This window comes from Phoca vitulina, unplaced genomic scaffold, assembly GCF_004348235.1.
Source record: "Phoca vitulina isolate PV1807 unplaced genomic scaffold, GSC_HSeal_1.0 scaffold73, whole genome shotgun sequence".
NCBI classification, from domain to species: domain Eukaryota; kingdom Metazoa; phylum Chordata; class Mammalia; order Carnivora; family Phocidae; genus Phoca; species Phoca vitulina.
This window is the reverse complement of record NW_022589776.1, coordinates 4,537,530-4,557,726: the sequence shown is the minus strand read 5'-3', so window position 1 is coordinate 4,557,726 and position 20,197 is coordinate 4,537,530. Positions and strand designations below refer to the sequence as shown.

Genomic DNA, 20,197 nt, shown 5'->3' with positions numbered 1-20,197 from the left:
TGTGTCTGTGAATGATAGCCAGGTTTGGGGACTTAGAAGGAGAGAGGACCATGAGGAATGTGCGAGTTCCTGTAATCCTGGCAATCAGAGAACAAGCCCCAGTATAAACTTGCTCACTGACTGGAGGGTAAGAGCCACCCTTGGAACAGGCACATATGGGAATGTAGAGAATCCTGGGTCTCACTAACTCCAACTAAGAGTTCTGAGAAGTGAAAAGTAGTGAATATATTCTTTTTGGATAGATACACAAGAACCACAGTCTGGTTCTCCTGGCCCCAGCACCAATGGGTACTCCCACCCAACTTGCCATGCCTCTTAATGTTATCATCCCAACCCTTCATCTCCTCAAACTGGGCCCAGCTTCCTGCTCATGAAAAGATGATTAGCTGACATGTTCATATCAAGAACTCCACCTAATTTCTCTCTCCCTCCCCTTCACCACTTCCCTTTCAACCTGCCAACCCCCATCAATAGAAAAATGGCAGAACAACTTTTCTTGCTGTCCTCAAACCCTCAGGATTCATTTTGGAAGTGAACTTCACAGCAGCAATATGTGGAACAATGTATAATTTTTAGCTTAGTAGACAGCAAAAAATATAATATATATAATAGATTTATATAATTATGTTTAAATACCTATAAAGAATTAATAACTAACCTCATTATTACTAAAGGAGACTACACGAAAGAAAGGGAGCCAGTTTAGAGTAGATGAGCCCTGAAAGATGGCAATCCATTCAAAATGGGTGTTAACAGAGTGTCCCTGGCAAATTCTCTTCTAGTATTTTGGTATTGGTTTACAAGTTGGGTGGGGCTGAATAGTTGGCGGGGTGCAGAGCGGGGAGTAGGGCAAGAGTTGAGGATGGGGTTGAATAGAATATAAATGGGGGAGGAGGGCCCTTGTATGTCTATCATATTTCTCCTTCCACTTTTAATCAACTGCCTCTTTGAAGAAACTTTTGCCTGTGATTCTTCCCTACTTGGGCTACTTGATGCACCTATAAACATTCTCCTGCATGTCTATAAGATCCTCATGCTCTTCCTCCTTCCTTCATTTCACAACATTTCTTCTTCATTCACCTTTTGTTTTCTGTTATGGAGGCCTCTCTTTCTTCCTGCCTCCAGGGCAGTGGAAGGAGGGGCTTGATCCCACAGTTACTGATTTTCTTCAGCCTTGGGGTCTCGGCAGGTGCATTCATCCAGGTCACAGTCAGCAGCAAATGGAATGACCTAGGGGAAATCAAAGAGAAGTTGAAATAACCCATTTTCTTGCCAAGCTTCATACTTTTCAACCAGCTTCTGCTTTTCTCACTTGGTCCCAGAGGAAGTGTGGGATTACTGTTAATATCACAGAACTGAAACTAACACTCAGTTCTTTCACTTACACATCATGTCTCTTTGAGCAAGGTAAATCTTCCTTGCTTCACTTTGTGTGTGTCTGTGTGTGTGTGTGTGTGTGTATACACACATACATACAGTGGAAGGACAACAGTGACTATCCCAGAGGGTGTTAGTGTGATTTAAATAAAATGATGGATATAAAACACACATTTCCAGGCATCTATAACACCTGTCACTACTACTTCTAATATAATCACTAATGTCAAGAACCACTGCTAATGTTTTTGTTGCCATTATCCTCTTCACAAAATCCCTGTAAAGTAGATAAGATGGATGTTAGCATTTTCTTTTTATAGGGAAGGCCAAGAGAGATTGAATGACTTAACTTAAGGTCATGACACTATCTGGAAAACCAAGGCTCTACAGCCTAGCTCTATGACTCCTACTTCTTGGTGTTCTTGGAGCCATACGATCATCTTTGCCATCTTATAAGCATGAGGTTTTGCCCATCTTGAACCCAGGATGTACTCTGACTTGGTGAAACAATGCATCTCTCTACCCATTGTCTGTGGCTGGATTGCCTTCCTGCTATATAATTATCCCTACTCTGCACCAAAAATGATCCAGCAAAAGTTATTCTCTACCTGTTCGCACTACAGCACCAACAGACAAATATACTTTTTGAGTGTCCATAACTAGCTTCAGAGAGAATTGGGCATTTTGAGAGATATGATGTAAAAAGTTTTGGCAAGGATTCTACCCTTTGGGCATGGACAATCTAGTGAGGTGAAAATAGATAGGCATAGCATTTAATCGTCCAAGCACACTGAAAAGATGGGCTTGGTGACTGGGCAAGGCAGTTGGAAAATGGGTGGTATTATTTGGGGAAATTTTCCAGCATATTTTCACATGTGAGGTAAAATGTGATTTACAGGGATAAAGTGCTTTTTCTTTTTCTTTTTTTTTTAAGATTTTATTTATTTATTTATTTGCAAGAGAGAGAGCAAGGGGAAGGGGCAGAAAGACAGGGAGAGAGAAAATGTCAAGAGAATGCTTAGCATGGAGCCAATGTAGGGCTCAAACTCACAACCCTGAGATCATGATCTGAGCTGAAATCAAGAGTTGGATAGTCAACAAACTGAGCCACCCAGGTGCCCCATGAAGTGCTTTTCAATCCTGATTCTAGTATATGCTGGCTATAGGCACTGAAATCCATTAAAGACAAACCCTAGATTTACTGAGTATGAGATGGAGATGAGGCTAGAATTGCTTGCTTTCTTCTGAAGTGGTCATGTTTTCCTGTGTAGAGATGGGATCCATGACCAGTTACCGTCTGTAAATGAGAACAATAACTAGTTGACATGATTTCTGACCTGTTTCCCAAGTTCTTGATCTGTTTCTTTTGGTTTGGGATTTATTAATTTTTAGAGCAAAAGAGGGCCAAATTGAACAGTGATCTGATAAGCCCCTGAGCATTCTGCATTAAATAAGTTAATTCACTTAAGTGGTGAGAACAGTGTCCAGCATATACTGAACAGTGAGTCATATCAGCCATTAGGTGCCATAGAATTCAAGTCTGTAGAGATCACGTAGGTGTGACTTATTGTGAAGACATGTACAAGGAAAGAAATACTATCTCTTGCATATTTCTGATTCATCGAATTGGCCAGCTAGCATCAAATATCTTTGGAGCACTTGGCTTTTTATCCATATTAGAGCAAAATTTCAACCTATTCAATTTCACAGGTTTAGCTTGAGCATATCTGTCAATTTAATAGAGCCCAGAGAAATAGAGATAAAAGGAACTGAGAAAAAGATTACTGCTCAAGATATGGTCTAGGGAGTGTTCCAAGTAGCTTGTGGTAGCCATTCAACATAAACTTGAAATATGCTTATAATATACTACATAGGATTATTAATTTAATTATGAAGATTAATAATAATCAGATGTCACTTCATTGGTAATTGTGCCTCCCCAGGGGGAAGAGGCCATAATTCTCTGCCAACAGAGGTGTATCTGGACAATGATAAGCAGATGTGAGTCTTTGAGGAGCAAAAGCCATGGCTTTTCTGAAGGAGTTCCAGGACCAACTACTAGAGGACTAGTGTTTTCTAACAACCTCACCTAAAATCACTGCCTTTAATCCTGTCACCATAGAAGTGTCAATGTTTATTCATTATAAATCCCTCTTGACTACTGAGTAAAAATGATGCAGAATGAAGGAGAACCAGCCAAAGCCACTGCCTCTATTTCTGGAGCCCCTGCCCTGCCTGTTACCCACAGGTACGCTCACTTACCTTCTTGGAGGAGAGCGTGGAAGAGCAGCAGTCTCCCCCATCATAGTGGCAGTAGGCCCGGTTGTTGATGGTATCACACCATCCATCTGCTTGGAAAGGCTGGTGAGGACATGAGAAGTCAGTGTCTAAGAACAGTTTCACTGGGCTTTGCGCTACTCTCCTGCCCATCCCCACCATAATCCATGAAACTCAAGAGATATTAGGGGAGAGCACCCAAGGGGCAGGATACAAACTGACCTAACATTCTCAAAAAGTTGAGAAGTCTCAAGACCATTGGACCCAAGGATTTGTCAAATTTCACCTGCAACACCTGCTTCTGACCAACTCTAGGGTCCAGAATGGTTCATTTAAACTCCTTGGTCAACTTTTTCACCTTCTTGTAATAATAGGTCTTTATATAAAGTAGGTTACCAAATATTTTCACATATTTTAACTCTGTTGATCCTCAGGAAAAGCCTGTGCTACAGGCAAGGTTGGCTTTAATGGAGATGCATAGAAATGACAAAAACTGCCCTGGGTCGCATAGCTAGGGTCAAGCAGACTTTGGGATTAGAAGTCATGTATCTTGACTTTCTGCTGCCTCTCCTGAATTAAGAATCATAATTTCCACCCCTTCTCCTGGTACTTGTATTCAGGGACCCTGGTAGTCCTGGCATGCTATGAAGACTCAAATTTGTCCAGAATGCAGGGGTCCTAGGGTTTGGGACACCAGTGTTGGAACAGAAATAGTCTCACATGTATAGCTACCTAATGCACAGCAGCTAGACACAGGGTGAGAGCAGAGGAAGCTAAACTGTTTCCATTCATTCCTGTTACTGCTACAAGTTAACAGAAACCAAAATGGGAAAGGGGTCCAGCCAAACCAGAGTTAATGGAGTGTTTCTCCCCAAAAGGGAATGTATGAAAAGAACAGCAACAAGTGGTTAAAAAATAGCTCAGAAGGCCAATGCATTGTTTCCCTAGAACCACTCCTGGAGAAAAACAGTGTCCCACAGCATCCTGGAGGGCATACCAGCCAGCCCACCTACTCAATCACATTGGCCGCTTCCCATCCTGAGTGGATGCCCAATTGCGAAGCCTCAGGAAACGTCTTGTGGCCAAACTCTTTGGACCACAAGACAGTCAGTAGACTTTTGAGTTCTGAGGTCACCTTCCAGTTTGCATGTTTAAATCACTCTCTCCCCCCACCTTCCTTAAATGTCAAATAGAGGGACTGTTCCCTATTTCACTGTGCTTTGATGAGATAGATAGATCACTAAGCTAAAAAAAAAAAAAAAAGGCCATTAAATAATTTTCAGCAATTGAATTACATCAGAACGAGCTCATCCAAATTATTACTTCAATGTTTTGATTTATTCTATGGGGTCCTGAGGTCATTTGAACATCATTCCAGATATATACCAGGATTCCAGTCACTGAAAAGTTGCTACTTGTGGGGTGGAACTCAACAGCTGTTCCACAGCTGCACGGCAAAGACAGTTGAGAGCAGGAAGTAAAAATGAATTTTGTTTTCAACACAGGCCTCACTGGGATAGAAGACGGAGATTTTGAGATGTGCATTTGTCTTTAACACCGGAGTGAGTGACTCTGGCTCTGCAGAACTGGGGATAACTATACAATCAGGACTTGGGGCTACAATTGCAGCCCAATAATAGGAGTCAAAATATAGCTAGCTACATCCTTAACATCCATAAATGCTCTCAGGTCCTCCCAGGAGGACCAGATACATCTACTGAGATCCACCCCCCCACCCCCCCACCGAGTTTTCTTTCTTCTTTTTCAAGTATTTGGTGGAGTATATTTCCCTCCTCTAACACTGCATCTGTTACTTTTTCTCCAACCCTGACTGACTCATTGGCAAAACTTAATCTGTTCCTTCTTTATTTTTCATGTTATTGCCTATAAAAACCCAAAGAGCACCCAAAATACTTCGCTTACGTGTAAAAAGTATTGTCTTCAGTATGGAGGATTAAAGAGAGAGCTTCCTTTTCGTAAGAACAACTTAAACTTTTGAATGGATTAATAAAGGATCCAGGGGAATCTTTGTTTCCAAAGTCTCCCCCAAGGATGGCTTCTCATCTTAGGAACACTAGGGAAGATAGGTTGAAAAGAGCAGAAATGGTCTAGGTGACCTTCTCCAGCTCCCAAGGGGCATCTACTGCAAGAGCCTGAACATGATTTCTTGAAACTGCTTCTTTTCTGCTCTTAAAGGGTCATCTGGGAAGAAAAGGGAATTTATAAAAAGGGGCAGAAAACTGGAGAAAAGGTTGGAAAGACCCGAGTGTTTAATTTACTATATACCTATTAGAATTAATTGTTCCTCCCCCAACCTGCCAAAAACAACTACTCCACCCTAAACAAACAGAGTCTCCTATGGCAACATGTGCCTGGGAAACTTGAGAGCTTGAGTCCAAAGTTACAATGGAAAAAATAGGAAGGGAAAAATGACTAATTGATCCAAAGTGTTTAAAGCATCTGAAGACTGAACGTAGATTAGATCAAAATCCCCATAATGGAAAGGTGTCGGCCTGGGGACATCACTCCTGCTGCAGGAAACTTCCCCCAAGGGGGTGTGCAAGGTTTCTCTGCACAGTGTGTCCAGAGGTGAATTTTTACTCCCCATATATATACCTCACTTATCCCATAACATCTGTAAACAGAGTGTGTCATATAAGTGAGTTTTACAAATACCTGTAGCCTATTTCTTGAGGAGACACGTTTTCATTTTCCATTTTAACCATTTTGATAAAAGAAAAAAAAACATATAATATTCCTCTTATCCTGCCTTTTAATAACTAATGGAATACAAAGTCATCAACATGAACATTTTTCATTTTCATTTACAGGAAGACTCTCTGTATTGGGCTACTTACCCTTTCATTAAGTGAGCCTTCTCCAAAACACACACACACACACTTTTCATGAGTCAAGCTTCTTAAAATTATACCTGAAGTCAATACCTAGACCTGAGAGAGAGGCTAGGTTTCTCTTCTCATGATGCATGATCTTGATGATATCTATGGCCAGCTAGCTGTGTTCCAGGCAGATGAGATAGCCGTATAAATGGCTGTGGGTCAGTGATGAAATCTGAAGAAGGGCTATCAGCCCATATGCCTATATGACTATGGAAACTGTACAACTTTGGAAACTTCTCAAAGTAGAGATAATTTCTTCTTTATGTTATCTATATTCTTTATGTTATTTTCTGTTTAAGGTTGTTCCGGAAAGTTAGGCATGGAGATGGTGGCCCTATCTGTTGTGTATGGATATAGTCATTCATTCAGTCATTCAATATCCTTTATTACAAACCTCTATGTGCCAGGCATTGTTATGGGGATACAAAGATAAATAAAACACAGTTCCAGCCCTTGAGAGAATCCACTATAAACAAGTATAGCTTATGATGATAAGTGCTGGCATAGGGATGAGGACAGAAGTGCCTAAGCCAGATTTTGGTTGGGGAGATTTGTAAGGGCTCTCAGGGGCTGGCTCTGCTACATCTAGCCTCTAGGAGGAGAGGTTAGGACTGGATGATTCAGAGGGGAAGCCTGAGAAAACTTGTAAGGGAGAAAAAGGGTGAAAATAGAGAGCCAGGTGGTCCCAGACTGCCTATCACGGGGCCCACCCCCAGGAAGAGCTCCACAAACATTGATTGATTGGGTGATAACACTTCTATTACTTCAATTACATTAAGGACATTTTTCTTCTACAGCTTGCAACAGAACTCATGACCACATTGATATTTTAGAAAGGTTAGTTTTGAACTTTAGATGTTCTGCTCTGATGACCTACATGTTAGGATCTTAGCCAAAAGTGACTATCTCCCTATAGGTAGGGCACAGGGCAGAATCCTGATCTTGATTCTTCATCTTGATCTTCATCTCCTTCAGACCAAGAGAAGATGCTAATCACATTTGTGCCTAATGCTCAACACTGTTTTCTTTCTCCCACATCATTTCCCATCAAAACTCTCTAGTTACGTGAATGACAAATCAGACCTACATCCATTTCTTCTTGGTGAGGCTGCATCAGGTCCCAAAGATGCCCTTTCCCAGAGAAGCTGTGGTGTCAGGCCCAGTGGAGTCCTTACAGTAAATGGAAACTCTTATAAATATATATATATGAATGTGTGCTCATTTTCTCTTTTTCTCTGGCTTTCCAATGAATGCTTGGCCTGATTCTCATTCTCTATTCATCCCAAAGATCTGCCTACCATGTTCATACTGCCTGGGCTTCACTGCAAGGTTGCTCTTAGAATTTCACAAGCAAAACTTATGAGGTCTTTGAGGCCCCTCAAGAACCCTTGATGACCAGAACACTACTTGCCTTTTGGGTTTTTTTAAAGGATCATAGATACATGAAATTCTAAGGTTGGATGGAGCCTTGAAGACTATTTAGTACGAAACTCTTATTGTACAAATGATGAAATGGAGCCTTAAAAAAAAGAAATGTCTTGCTTGTAAGGTGAGTTGGTGGCCATCCTAGGAATAAGGTGGAGTCTCTGGATTCTTGATCTGATGTTCCTTTTACTATAGCATGTTACCACTATCTGATGATTTCAGTCCTCTTTTAATTTATTGGGAATGCAGGGTAATTTAAATTCCTTTGGCACTTCTATACAACAGGCTTAGGTACAGGAGCATTAACAATAAAGTGAACCCAACGATCCAACATGGAAGAAAAAAAAGGGCTATACATATATCAATTCCCCTGAACCCCAACAACTTCACTTCTGCTTTTCTCAGTTGCAGGTCAAAGTTTATTCCAAATAAGCTGCCTGGCACTATCACTCCTTCAGCCTCAGGGCTTGGTCTGCACATATTTCCCTAGAGGCTGATTTCCCCAGGAAGAAGCAGCACTATGCTCCCATCCCATCGGCAGATGCCTGCAACCCAGAGACATTTATTTCTGGGTCCCAGAATGCTCAAGCCAGATATTTCTCTGCTCACTGCAGTCATCTGACGGAAAGAGGAAATGAAGCTGTTCCCCTCCTCCAGTGTTCACCCCTTGGGGTGGGAGGGTGCCAATGATCTCACATTTGTGGGTTTGCAACAATCTTCTTGGAAAATGTAAAATTAAAATAGATACCCTGAGATGGATTCTGCAGGAAGAGTTTCTTACATACAACCTCCTCTGGAAAATCTCATCTGGCTTCCTGGGCCCAGAGAGTCCTCCCTGCCTGTGCGTTACTATGGTATATTTTACCCATATAGGCATTATACAGACTTAACACTCTGTACTATCAAGGGCTCAGAGTCTAATCTTTATAGTACCAGCTGCTAGTTCAATGCCTGATGCCACAGGAGGTTCTCAATAAATGAATAAATATGAGGGTGGCTAACAACATTTCCTTAGCATATTTTGTGACCAGATCCCTCCTTTCCATTATTCCTCTCCTACTATGTACAGAGCATTGGTATACATTTATTTAAGAGTGGGAAGAGACAGTAGAATATACCATCTGAAAGTTCTCCTTCTATAAACAACCTAAAAATGTTGGATAAAATTTAACAATATCCTCTCAACTCCAGAGCTGGGATAATAAGAAAAGAAGAAAAATTACCAGGGGTCAAAAACAAAAAGAAGCTCAAAACCAGAGCAGGAAGAAGGTAGGGAAAGCATGGCTGTCTTCGGGATGTTTGCAAATATCTATAATCAAGTGGTTAGGTTTTCACAGCTGATTGGGAATAGGGGCCCAGATCTTGGGCCTCCGCAAGGTGGGGAATGTGTAAGTGACATTGTTAGTATTTTAATAAGAAGGCTGTGCTCATGAGGACTGATATGGAATGACATAGTCATACAGCAATGCTGCCCAGGTAACTTGGCTCACTTGCAACTGGGAGATCTGTTCCTACCTACCAGCCCTGAAGACTAGATGATGCAAATCCACTAATCACTAAGATATTAAGGATCTGCTGGGTTACCAGATAGCAGTTGAAACTGTAGAGTAGACCCTGGAAGGCCAAGGGTCTGCTCTACATACAACAGACAAGCAAGATGTAATTCAAAGAAAGGCAATGAAGACACATATTCTGTTGGACGGGCAGAGGGAAGCACCCCATTTGGTGGCCCTGAGAGAGGGATCTGAAGTTGGGGTTTAGTCCTATGGTCCTATTGTACTTTATTGGCCCATGTGAGGTCATATAGCTTTTGTGTAGGGCTTCAAACCTCTCTGTCAGAGCAATCCACCAGACCCTCAAAAAAGGAAAAGCCAATGTGCAACTTTATAGGGTCCAAAAGAAAAGCCCGATTATAACCAGTTTATCTCTGTCTGACACCAAAACCAAAGCACAGTCACAGAATAGAAATAATCAAATAGTGCAAAAAAATAATTCTTCTGAAAGAAATAGTTGGGATACACTGAGATGGAAAAAGAAAAGCAAACAAAATAAGGTCAAATGACTTCTTTTTCCTGTAAAATTTTCATCGGCTTCGAGGTACACAGGGCTTAATACCTCCTGCTCTGGAAAATGACCAAGGCTGTACAGTCTGGTGATGAAGAGCATGGGATATGGTGCTCGATAAACCTGTGCCCAGATCCCAGCTCTGCTCCTTACCAACTCTTAAATTGGAGCAAATTACTGAACTTTTTTAAGTAGCAGTATCCTGGTTGGTGAGTGAGAATAACAACAACCTCATAGATTGTTGTTGTAAGGGGTAAATGAGCAAATGGAGGTGAAATACTTAGCCCAGTCCTTGGTCCACAGTAAGTACTCAAGGAATCCTAGTTTTATGAAGGTGGCAGGAACACTACCATTGCTTTTACTGCTGTGGGTTGGTGTCTGGGTTCCCTCCACAGAGACTCTGGTCAGAAAAACTTCAAGATTCTACCAGCAACACTTTAGAGTCAAATCTATGGATGCTCTCATTCCTGCACCTCCTGCCCCATTCCCTTTCACCACAAATGCACCATCTGAGTCATGAAGGAGTCAGGTGACAAGGGAAATGGGTCTGGAAATTATAAAAACAGAGTGGGAGAGGCCTGACTGGCTCCTGGAAACCAGGGCTCTCCTCAAAACCAGAGTGGTGACTTAAGTGTCTTAGCCTCTGAAAAACCCCAAACCATCACAGACACCTCTTCCCTGACAGGCACCACAGGAAAACGGAAAGTGAGAAGACTCTCTGGGACTTACTTTTCAGCCAAAAATAACCTCCTAGTAGCCCCTTTCATTTTGCTGCAAATAAAGACCCAGTGGTGCAGACTCTTCTACCTCACTGACAAACGTACGCCAGCCTACTTCTCCACTGGCCTACCAGCTGGGCCCAACATAGCCAGGTGCTTCTACAGCCCACCCCGAGGCAGGGGCCAGGGGTGGGGTGAGAGCCCCGAGTGGTGAAGACAAGGCAGGGGGGCACTCATGTAGAGTCTGCATTGATCTGTGCCACAAAAATGTTGGCTTAAAATTAGACCTCTATTTCCCAAGAGATAGAGACAGAAGAGGACATCCCACCACAGGTCACACGGTCTTAGGGGCTCAAAACCAAATGAGGCAGCCCTCCTGATTTCGTGGCCTGCCCCATGTGTTGGGAAATGCCCCAGGAGTGAGCCACTGCTACTGATGGGAGCATGTCCTGGCCCTCACTCAACCTGGAGGCCTCACCCATGCTAAGGCACTTGGTACCTCTGGCTTTTTTCCCCCTGCCCCCTTTGGGCCCAACTGCATGAGACTGACCGTGACAGTGCCCAGTGCTCTGCTCCCGGCCACCATCCTTATTCCCTCATCACATCTCCATAATTACGAGGTCACTGCCAGGCTCCTCTAGGCCATAGCTTGTCTCCATGTCTTAAACAAAGAAACCCCCAGACCTTTCTTCTCCTCCTCCAACAGTCTGACTCCTGTCCTGCACGCTTGCCCTTGTCTCAGGACCTGCTGATCCTAAGAAGTTGGCTGGTCCACATTTTATGCCGGTGACTCCCAATCCTGTGCCATCACCCTCCCTTCCTTCTTGAACCACACAGCAACACTTCTCAAGATGCAGTTGTCTCAGAGCCCTGATATTTGTGATGAGCAAAGGCTGGGCTTGGGCTCCCAGCAAGAACTAATAATGACACAGCATTGGACCTCATCCGCCTCTCCACGGCCAGCCTGGTGGGCCCACTGATTCCCGTGATTTTGTTGTTTTTGTTCTGATGGGGGCTGGGGAAGGTGGCAGCAGCAGAGGGGGCCTGCATTTGGCTTTCTTCTTTAAAAGAGGAATGGATTCACAATTGTTTGTGTGGGGAATTTCCTGCCTCCTCTCCCGCTAACTGGAGCCAGCCTACTGTGTTTCAAAGTTAGAGACAGAAACCTTGAACACAAGAGCTTTGAACTCTGTAAGGACCACGGGGGCAGGGACACATCGTTCATTCCCTCTTCCTCTCCTGCTTCGTTCCATGAGCAGCAGGACCCCGAAGTAGCGCAAAGCCTAACATAGCACAGTAGGTTCTCAATGAATGTTTGGTGAGTGAGAGTCACGGATTCCCCTCTAGAAGAGACTTTCTGCTTTCCATTCCTCTTGCCTTTCCTCCAAGATAAGGTGCTTTTCCTCTATCTTGTTCCCCCACCTCCCCAGGTAATCTGTGCTCACTATCAATTACTCTCTCTACAACATCACCTGAAAATGGCTTAGCATGCCCTTCCAGGTACAGGCTCAGCAACAGCAGACCCTTACAGAAGCAAACTTAAAGATTCAGAAGAATGAAAGTAGGAGCAGAAGTTCGGGCCACTGCAGACACCTTGCTGAGCAGGTGGGACCTGCCTGGCCCCTGTCCCCGTGGTCGGCGGTCACTCACACAGCTCCCCCTCTCTTGGCCCTCCGCCAGCTGTGGTACCAGGCCTGCAGCCCACACGAGGGGAACCTTACACCATACATACTCCGTTTGAGAGCTGACATAGTAACTCTGGGAGGTGAAGGAGACAAAAGGCTGAGGAACTTGGTTGAAGTCAGAGGTGGAGAACCTGCAGCTGGGAGAAAGAGCTGGAGAAGCACCAGGGCAGATGGCCGGGGTTCTGCTCTGACTTTGAGCCTCTACTTCCCTCTGTCCCTGTCTTCTGGTTCCTTGGCCAGCCTGCAGTTCATGGGAGGTTGAGGCCGGCCTGAGCTGGCAAGGGGAATGTTCTAGCACAGCCCGCCACGCATGCTCGCCCCCCGGTGCCCTGCCACATGCATGCCCATGCCAGGCAGCTTGGCATTTCTTGGCTCCCCACGCCTGCCTGTGGAAGATGACTGGGAATGCAGACTGTGGGAGGAAACGACAATATTCATTGTTTGCATTAAATACTTTTCTTGGCCCTCCTGCTGTTTGCTGAGCGTCTTATTTTTTTTCTTTCCCCATTCTCTCATTCCTTCTCTCCTCCCTGCCTCCCTCCATCTCTCTTCCCGCTCTCTCTTTCTCGCTCTCTCCTCAGCAATCAAGCACACGGGGAGAAACTTCGAGGAGAAAGCAGACACTCCTAGGGTGGAAGGAGCTGTTTAAAGAAATCAAAGCAGGAGACCAAACCTTTTGCCATTCCGATACCACACCCAGCTCTTCACAGAGAGGGTGCACTTTGGGGCAAATCTAAATCTATGATTTTGAGCATTCACAAGTGTTCCTGGGATATAACTCACAGCACTTGTTTTCTCTCTCATTCTCTCTTTGATATATGTGTATATACACATGATTACATACATGTAATATACACTTAAAATACACATATATTCCATACACATATACACACATACACATAAATATCATACATTTGATATATACAGTATTCATATGTAAGATAGATGTATCATAATAATATACAATATATTATAGATATATAACATTAAAATATGTGTTTTTATTCTATATACACATGCACGCACACACACACACACACACAGAGACATATACAATTTCTCTTAAAGCTCCTGGCATAAAGAATGAACGTAAAGGTAAAAACAGTTTTATAAACTACAAGTCATCATAGAGAAACCAGACACTATTTTTTTATCTTATATATGGCATTTTCTGTGTATAAGGCACTGTGCTATAAGGATTGTATGCATGATCTTACTGAACCCTCACAACAACTCAGTGAGGTAGGTATTATTATCATGCCCATTTTACCAATTAAAACACCAAGGACCTGAGCCACTAAGGAACCTGTCTGTAGAAAAGACACAGAGCCACTGTTGATGCCCAGGCTTGTGCTATAATCATCCTGACACATCCACGCTGCCTCCAGCATCGTTATCTAATAGTAATGATATACCACACTCCATGTCTCAGTACTGCACCTAGTCCAATCTCTCACCACAACTATGAGCATGCAAAGCCACTCTCTGAGGAAAAGTCAATGCTATAGTAATCCATGAAAAATGTATCATCTAGGATATTTAAGTTCAAAACATATACTATGAGCCAGGCATGAGGCTAGCTGCTGCAATCCTGGGATATCTTATCAATACATACTTAGTGTGTCTTCTAGGTACAAGGCCCCACAGTAGGTTCTGTGGATGACAAAGTCTCCATTAAAGAAGCTTTGGTGTCATCAGCACTGAATAAGGCAGAATCTGAACAGCATCTGAGACAATAGGGAAGAAATCCCAGGCCAGTGGAGGATTGGTTCCCAGAGTAATTAATAGCACCAGTAAGAGCTGTAAGGTTCAGAATAGGAAAGGGGCTGGGACATTTCAGAAAGGCTTTATGGAGTATATAGAGATTCAATCTTTGAGCACAGTTGGGATTTGGTCAGAGACCTAAGGAGAAAAATCCCAGCAGGAGGGCAAATATAAGCCAAGATTTCAGATTACAAAAAAAAAAAAAAAAAGATGTATCTGTGGTTTTCTGCCTCAGGTATTAATGGCCCACATTTGGAACTAGGTCAAAATCTCCATTCGGAGGAATCTAGCTAGTCCTTATCCTGAAGACAATAAGGGAGCACTGGAAGGTTTGCTTTGTTAGTTTTTTGTTTTGTTCTGAGCAGAAGGGGAACACAATAAAAGTAATGTTTCAGAGGTTGGATCCGGGGACAGTGTGGGAAATGTTCGGGACAGAAGTGGCAGGATTCAGAGCAGGTGGAAGTTTACCTCAAACAGATCTGAACTGAAAAGAAAAGAATTGTCTGGTCAAAAAAAGGAAAAAAAAAAAAAAAAAAAAAAAAAAAAGCAGACAGAGGGGTATTGTGAAGGAAAATTGCCAGGATTTGGAAAATGGTTGTATTTGGGTAGAAGACCAATGGAGATGAAGGTTTTTCTATGGCATTTTGACTATTCAAATCATGCTAAACTTTTCTCAAAAAATTTGCTCATTGAAAAAATAGCTAGAAAGGGCGCCTGGGTGGCTCAGTTGGTTAAGCGACTGCCTTCGGCTCAGGTCATGATCCTGGAGTCCCTGGATCGAGTCCCGCATCGGGCTCCCTGCTCGGCAGGGAGCCTGCTTCTCCCTCTGACCCTCCCCCCTCTCATGTGCTCTCTCTCTCTCATTCTCTCTGTGTCAAATAAATAAATAAAATCTTTAAAAAAAAAAAAAAAAAAGAAAAAATAGCTAGAAAGAATCCTTACTAAATCTAAGGACCGAGTCTTAAGAAATAGAGCCCGATCAGTCAGCAAACCCTGTCCCAGCTCACAGTGAGAAGCTCTGTTTTCTTTTTCCATATAAACACAGGCCTAGAGGGGGCCCGGACTATTTTCTCTCCTGCCTGATTTCTGCCAGGCTCTCTCCACAACTTAGACATGACTATTTTATCACCCCCTGAAATACTCAGGTCCAGCTGAGTTGAGGAATGGCAGGAGGGAGGTGTCATATTTATTCTAGAATATTTTCTTGCCAATAGTCTTGTTTCTTTTAGCCCTGGTCTAATGTTTAGTTCCTGTGTCTATGAACAGCTCAATTTGTGTGCCTGATTATCGTAGTTCTCAAGCTCACCCTGTCACGCCATCCTGGGTCGTCAATCTGGCTGTTCTGTTCTCCTAATTGGTAGATGCGTCCAGTCTCCCTTTCCCCCATATGGAACCTATTCTCTGTGCAAGGGTCTTGTTTATATTCCCTTTATCTCAGGGATGCTTGTCTGTATATCTCATTGACTCATCCACTGATCGGCTGTTTCACATATTCCCCACGCTCATTTCCCTGGTCTCTGATCCTCGCTCGGCAGGGTTCAGTGGCACGTCACCTCTTCCTCCAGCTTAAAGCTTGCAAAGCCCAGGGAGGTGTCCCAACAGGTGGCCAGCACCCTGTGTTCATCTCTTAGCTGAGTATTCTACAAGTCCTATGCTTCTAGTTTATGTGTTGTTTATTTGTTTTTAATCTTCCTACCGGTTAGGAACGGGGACTCCAGAATCAGACTGCCTGGGTTCATGTACTTATCCCACATTTGCTACCTCTGGAGCTTTGGAAAGGCAACTGGATTCTCAGCCCCTCACTTTCCTGTTTACTGAACAGGAATGGTAATAAGGGGAATGATTCCTTGGTATGCACCTGGCATACAATAAACACTCACTAATGTTATTAAGTATACCGTGCAACCAGGAGCTATTTCTGTTTGTTTTCTGAGTGAAGGTGGAGAGTAGCCCTCCCAAAGGTGGCTACTGGAGAACCTAGTCATTCTTCCTTTCTTTTAACTATGGCCTGTAGTCCCAGGGATCTTATATTTACCTTTTCCAACTATGGGAATAGAATGACCATATAATATATGGTCTTAAGGCAGGAAAAATACCTAAGTCAAGTTATCTGATACTCATCCTCTCTCTAACATTCTATTGTAGACAGTTGAGGTATAGGTAAAGCAGCAGTGTTGTGTTAAAGTCTGCCGTCAGTCACTGCTCTCTCTCTCTCCCTCCATCATCTCCACTTCTTTGCTGGACCCAGCTTGCTCTGACAACCCCCATGACCAATGTATCCATCTCTACCATAGTATCTACATATTCTCCTACCCTTCTGGAAAGCAGCTAACATATTAAGGGGTCAATGATAAATATGTATCTGCAACTAGACAAAATAGAAAATGTTCAGGAAAAAAAAAATGACTTTAATATGGGAAAGTTTGAGACTTTGTGAGTCATATGTGGGAGACAAACATTTGAGAGAGACAATAGAAGCATGTATAGCACCCCTAAAATTACATAGTGCAGGTAGCCACCTATTAAAGAAACCTGGGAAACTTAGTTCTATGTATCAGAACATCTCCTGCTTAGGTGACGTGAGCATGAGCACTGCTATTAGGAACAGCAATGCTGTTCCTCCAAAAGCAAATGTTCAAGCCCCAACTCCCAATATGATGGTATCTGGAGGTAAGGCCTCTGACAGGTAATTAGGTTTAGATGATATCATGATGGGATCAATTCTCTTAAAGAAGGCATACCAGCACTTCCTTTCTCTCTCTTCCCTGTGAAGACATAGCAAGAAGGCAGTCATCAGCACACCACAAAGAGAGCCCTCACCAGGAAACTGAATCATCCAGCACGTTGACCTGGGATGTCCCAGAACTCTGAGAAATAAATGTCTATTGTGTAAGTCACCCATTCTATGGCATTTTGTTACAGCAGCCCGAGCAGACCAACATACATGCCTTATTTAGTGAATTTATTAATTCAGCTGTTTTTAATGATTTGTCAGCACAAAGAATTTTCAGAGCTCCTATCCAAAAAAAGGGAGCATGAAAAGAAAGTAAGAGAGGACAGGCAGGAAGCAGCTCCCAGAGGGAGCCCAAAGAAGTAAAAAGATCACCGGCTGCTATTCATTTACTAGGCAATCTGGATGGATCTGGCCATCGGGCTGGGCACACAGGGCATGGAAACAGGACAGGTAGTATGGCCAACAAGCTGGGCAGGCTGCAGGCACTCGTGACTCAGCTACCGTGTCATTAGGGTCATAAGCGGTTCCAAGTCCAGAGACTGTTCCCAGAAACCTAACAGCACTGCAGACATGCACCACCAAGTTTAATATTTCTCACATTAGAAAGACTTCAGTTGAATCTAATCTCATTTTTAATTAGTCCTCACATCGCCTGGTGAGACAGATTAATATGATTATCCATATTCCACTGATGGGGAAAATGAGACAAAGGCCATGTCCCAAGGTCACTTGGGGAATGAGCAATAGAGGTGAAAATTAAACTTAAGCATTTTAAACTTTCAAACCAGCACACAAGGGAGAGGACATTGGGGAGTAGCTTTCATCTCCATTTGTTTGGGACCTTTCACATCTGGATAATGCATATTTAATTTATTATTTTGTTTCTCTAATTAGAAAAATATATTAAAAAAGAAAATACTAATTCCAGTTCTGAATCCCAATATTCCATATTCAATTCATAAGGAATTTACCAAATAATATATGCCAGGAGAAGCCAAAGAAGAGAATAATATGAGAATAATAATAACATGTGAATATTTATTGACTATCTATGGAATGTTTAATAATAAACTACAGTGTGTGTGGGGGGGTGAGGGTAGATATAAACATAGAGGAATGAAACATGCCCCCTGCCCTCCAGAAGCTGGTTTAACTGGATATTCAAATAGGTATACCAACAAAAACACAAATAGCATACACCTCTAACCACAGAGGCAGGAACCAAGTTTTTCTTTTTTCCCCACAGTAGATGGTCAAGCACTATATGTTGGTAAAGTATTGGTTGAGCTTTTCTCAGAACAAATTGAGATATCAATGTGAGAGGCAAACCCATAGAATAATCATCCACCCCCCTTCTAACCCCATTAACTTCATCTTCAACTCCTCTCTATTCATGTCCAACTCCAAATGTTTACCAATTCTATTGCAGAAATAGTTTTGTATTCAGCCCCTTTTATTTCTTCTCTTTTTACTTCCTCAGTTCACTGAGGAGGCTGTTACATTAGCTCAGGTTAGAGATGATAAGGTTCTGACTTCCATGGTCAAAAATATGCCACCATGACTTTCTACCTAAAGTATAAATCCTATCATCTCTTCTCTGTAACAGAGATATTTTGCTCACCTGGTATCTGTGTATTCCCCTGTGTTTCCCTGTCTCTCCTGAGGTGGGCTTAAGGCCATGTAACCATGTCCTGGTAAACGGAAAGGCAAGCAGAAATGATGTATCACTTCTGGTCCAAGGGACTCAAGACTTGCTGGCCTCCGTGTTTCTTTTCCATCTCTTTGGAGGCAACCATGGAGACCACATTTTGAGAGAACAGAGGAATAAGATGGAAGAGATGAATGCATTGCTTGAAAGAATTATACCTTTAGAGATTTAAGACTTAGCCTCAAAGACCAAATCAAGGGGTGGATCTTTACACCATTTGTTAAGACTTCTAATTGGATTAAAGTGGCACCTACAGGATCCTTGCAACTGAACAAAATGCTTCATAGAAAACAGACTATGGACTTTGTCCCAGAGAAGGCTCCTAAGCTCAGAATACCTTTAATTAAATCTATAGAGAGAAGCACATCTGGAAAAGACTTGTAAGGATAGCTCTTGGTTATATGGATTTGACTAAAATTAAATATATACCAAACCAATAATGTCTGTGAGTTGAGGTGCCAAAAGTATCATCAGCTTGGATTAAAAGAGACTTTGGAGAACATAAAAAGATTTTTGGGTCCCCCATATTCTACTATGACAAAGCAGGCAGAGAAAGCTACTTAGCTTCCAATAGAGGGATGTTCTCCACTGCTCCTTTTTGTGGCCCAAGGGGATAATGGAAAAGGAAGGACTTCCAAGTCAGCAGATCCCAGAGCCATGAAGAACAATGGACTTGGGAGCTATACCCAGGGAGTAATCAAAAGCTTATAACAAGAAGCATTCCCTATTCTTAGAGATTTTTTGCAACTTTTCTCAGAGGGATTTCAGAATTGTTGTGGACCAGTAATTGTTATGTGTCTCTCATTATTATCCTTGAAAGGGGATGTTTACTGTAGGTGTCTTGTCTCTGCTCCACTTTGTCCATCAGGTGTGGAAGGCAGAGAACTTGTGATTTTAGTACACCAGGCTCTAGATTAAGAGAAGCAAATCATAACCTGATAGTAAATCATAATAGTCTAGATTTTCAAGCCTGATGCTATGACTGGGTAAGACTTTTGGAGTGTCTTGGGATCAGATGGAATAAATTTGAAAGTAGCAAATGTTTGTGCTACAAAGGCTGAATGGCAGATGATATTATAGGTCTACAGTTCCTTTCACTCTCTCTTCCTTTGCTGTGACTTCACTATCAACAGAGTATAATTCCTCTTCCCACTAATTTTGGACCTAGCTATGTGGGTGGTCTTGACCAATGTAATGTGAATGTGCGTAACATATGCTGCATTTGACCAGAGATTTTGAATGTGCTGGCACACCTTTGCGGATGCCTGGGGATTATTTGTTATGCAGCATTATTACAGACAAATTTGATGACTGCAATATACCACTTCCTTCAAAATCTTTGCCTTTCCACATGCTTCTGTTTATCCTTCAAAAGGTTACCCCTCTATAAGATCTCCATGTGATTGGGACAAGCTATTTGCTTTATCCTCTGTGCTCCCATGTGACTTTGTTCATATCTTTGTATTTTTACTCATTGGGTAGTAATTGATCTTTTACCTCTATTGCATAGACTGTATTAGGAACTTACTCACTTTTATAATCTC

General features: G+C 42.6%; 1 protein-coding gene across 1 annotated transcript in view; it reads right to left on the bottom strand.

Moving 5' to 3' along the window:
- Window positions 1–423: 423 nt before the first annotated feature.
- The window catches only part of PAPPA2 (pappalysin 2), a 283,912-nt gene continuing 264,138 nt past the window's right edge, over window positions 424–20,197 (bottom strand). The window contains exons 21-22 of the mRNA XM_032393459.1: window positions 3,640–3,738; window positions 424–1,230 (exon numbers count right to left, since the gene is read on the bottom strand). Of these exons, the coding sequence (XP_032249350.1) occupies window positions 1,156–1,230; window positions 3,640–3,738 (174 nt within the window). The 3' untranslated portion in view covers window positions 424–1,155. The remainder of the gene's footprint in view (window positions 1,231–3,639; window positions 3,739–20,197) is intronic.